The 3082-nt window shown below is 54.1% G+C and overlaps 1 protein-coding gene across 1 annotated transcript; it reads right to left on the bottom strand.

Annotated features, from left to right (window-relative positions):
• Positions 1-809: 809 nt before the first annotated feature.
• Positions 810-2505, bottom strand: LOC120638116 (olfactory receptor 14A16-like). Its single transcript, XM_039910639.1, has one exon. The coding sequence runs from the start codon at positions 2001-2003 to the stop codon at positions 1035-1037; it is 969 nt and encodes a 322-aa protein (XP_039766573.1). The 5' UTR covers positions 2004-2505; the 3' UTR covers positions 810-1034.
• Between the last annotated feature and the right edge of the window lie 577 nt (positions 2506-3082).

Genomic DNA, 3082 nt, shown 5'->3' with positions numbered 1-3082 from the left:
AACAAATTCCAAAAAAGGGAAGACACGCACTTTCTGGCCTCGGGGAATTCACAGTTTGGTGAAGAGCGTAGACGCCGGTGATTCTCATCAGAGAACGTAAGGATTTTACCAGGAGGGGTACCGGTGCCAGGATGAAGTAGATTCGTCACTAACCGAATATACAATCGGTATTCCATATACAGGTCAAAACGGGGAGTGTGAAAGCATACATCGGGATGAGGGGTGACCGTCTGGACTGTCGTGAGTTTCTTGGGACAGACTTCCAGGAACTGGGGAAACGGCAACCGCGTCTCTTGGGTCTTGGTACCCTCTTCTGCACCCCCTTTCTCTGCCCCCGCTTCACCCTAGCTCAGCAGACACTCAGTCAATCCATCCATGGTCTTTATTGAGCGATCACTGTGTGCAGAGCACTGTACTGTTTGGGATTGTACAGTAATACGGAGCTGGTAGACAGGTTTTCTGTCCTCACTGAGCTTACAGGCTGGGGGGATAGAGACATTAATCAATCGATCACTCAATCATCGGTATTGATTGAGCACTTTCCATGTACAGAGCACCGCCCTGGGCCTTTGGGAGAGTACAGCGTAACTGAGTTGGCAGATACGTTCCCTGCCCACAGTGAGCTCACGATCTACAAGAGAATACGGATATTAATCAGACAATCTATCGGTGCTATTTATTGAGCACTTACTCTGGGTGGAGCACTGTGCAAAACAATCGATCAATCAATGGTATTTCCTGAGTGCTCACTGTGTGTAGAGCTCTGTACTAAGTGCTTGGGAGAGTCCAATGCAACAGAGTCGGTAGACGTGCTCCCTGCCCACGTGACGCTTACAGTCTACAGGGCTACCTAGCATTTCTCCCGTGCAGATCTAACAGGGATCAAGGAAAGGTCTCTCGATCCCGAAAAGGGCCTTCTCAGCCAGAGCAGCACCCGTCGGAAAACCTTCCCTGTCGGGACTCTGTCTTTAGACCCGGAGGACGGCTGTAAATCCGGACCGATCCGTGAACGATCCCCCTGACAACAGCCGGGATCATTGGCATGGAGGCAGAGATATTTTACGCCAGAGAGGGAGTCGGGAGAGTGTACCCTTTAGGATCCTCCCCAGGGCAGATTTCACATCTTTATTCCTCAGGCTGTAGATGAGGGGGTTGAGGGCGGGGGGCACCACGGTGTAGAACGCGGACGCCAGCGGGTCCGGCGTCGAGGGGGAGTCCGAGGGCGGTTTGAGGTAGGCAAAAGTCCCCATAGAGAAAAAAGCAATGACGACGACGAGGCGGGGCAGGCAGGTGGAGAAGGCTCCGGCCCGGCCCTCGGCGGCCGGCATCCTCAGCACGGCCCAGAAGATGTGGACGTAGGAGACGACGATGAGCACGAAGCAGACGACGGCTAAGGCTACCCCTGTGGCCATGCTCACGTCCGTGGCGACGTGGTCCTCGGAGCAGGTGATCTTCAGCGGAGCGGGGACGTCACAGAAAAACTGGGGGACGACGTTGGTCCCGCAGAAGGACAGGGAGAAGGTCGAAGCTGAAAACAAGACCCCGATCAGTCCTCCGCCGAGCCAGGAGGCGGCGGCCATCTTCCCGCAGGCCGCTCGGTCCATGACGACCCCGTAGCTCAGGGGGAGGCAGACGGCGGCGTAGCGGTCGTAGGACATGGCCGTGAGGATGAAATACTCAGAACCCGCAAACAAGATCCACAGAAAGAGCTGAACGATGCAGCCTAGGAAAGAGATGGAGTTATTGTCGGTCAGGGAGTCGTGGACGGACTTGGGGACGATGACGGAGACGAGGCAGAGGTCGAGGACGGACGGGTTCCCGAGGAAGAAGTACACGGGGGCGCGGAGGCGGCGGTCGAGGGCGGTGACGGCGACGACGAGGAGGTTCCCCGTCGGGGCCGCCGGGTAGACCGGGAGGAACGGCGCGGCCTGGACCGGCCGCAGCTCCCGGACCTCCGAGAATCCCAGCGGCAGGAATTCTGTCTTCAGGGTGACGTTGGTCATTTTCTGGGAATTGACACGGACCGCCCAAGGACATTTAGAAAAGAGAAGTAGATGCAATTAGGGACGAGAATAATCATCCAGAGAAAAGTGCGCAGAGGAGGAGGAAATCTTTGGGTTGGAGGGAAATCTCAGATTTTGGGGGGTTTTGTGGTATTGGTTAAGTTCTACCTATGTACCAAGCACCGAATTAAGCGCTAGGCTAGCTGCGAACTAGTCACGCTGTTCATCTCCCTCAGTTCACCTGCCTGCACAGAAACCATTCCCGACTCCTAGGTGTCTGTTCCATTAGCAAATATCTGCAAGGACTGTAGTCACATAACTCCCCGTCATTTAAGAAGCAGCACAGCCTAGAGGAAAGAGCTCAGACCCGGGAATGAGAATGGCTTTTAATCCCCGCTCTATCATTTACCCGCTGTGTGACCTTGGGCAAGTCGCGAGCTCAGACCCGGGAATGAGAATGGCTTTTAATCCCCGCTCTATCATCTACCTGCTGTGTGACCTTGGGCAAGTCGCTTCACTTCTCTGGGCCTCGGTTCCCCCATTTGCACAGTGGGGATTCGGTACCTCTTCTCCCTCCTGTTTAGACTGTGAGGTCCACGAGGGGCCCGATTAACTTGTCTCTACCCCGGCACTTAGTACAGGGCTTACCGCATAGTACGTGCTTAACAAATACCAGTATTATTATTATTATCGTGAACTAGTTAAATCCCTTCCTATTCCTTTAAACCTATTCAATAGCTCCTTTACCTTTCAATCATTCAGTAGTATATATTGAGCACTTACTGTGTGCAGAGCACTGTACCAAGCGCTTGGAACGTAGAATCGGGCAACAGATAGAGACCACCCCTGCCCGATGACGGGCTCACAGTCTAAACCACTTTCATATCTATTCGTCTCACCTTCTATTCCCCAACATATTCTTTTAGTTCATCCCTGGCCAATCCTCCAGCTCCGCCTCACCCTCATTACTCCCGCGTCTCTCCCCTCTCTCGGGCCGTTCCCCCGGGTTAGAACTCCCTCCCCTTCAAACGATAATCACGGTATGCGCCAAGCGCTTACTATGTGCGAGTCGCTGTACG

This window comes from Ornithorhynchus anatinus, chromosome X3 (genome assembly GCF_004115215.2).
Source record: "Ornithorhynchus anatinus isolate Pmale09 chromosome X3, mOrnAna1.pri.v4, whole genome shotgun sequence".
NCBI lineage: Eukaryota > Metazoa > Chordata > Mammalia > Monotremata > Ornithorhynchidae > Ornithorhynchus > Ornithorhynchus anatinus.
Note: the sequence above shows the minus strand (reverse complement) of the source record. Positions and strands in the feature narration are given on the sequence as shown.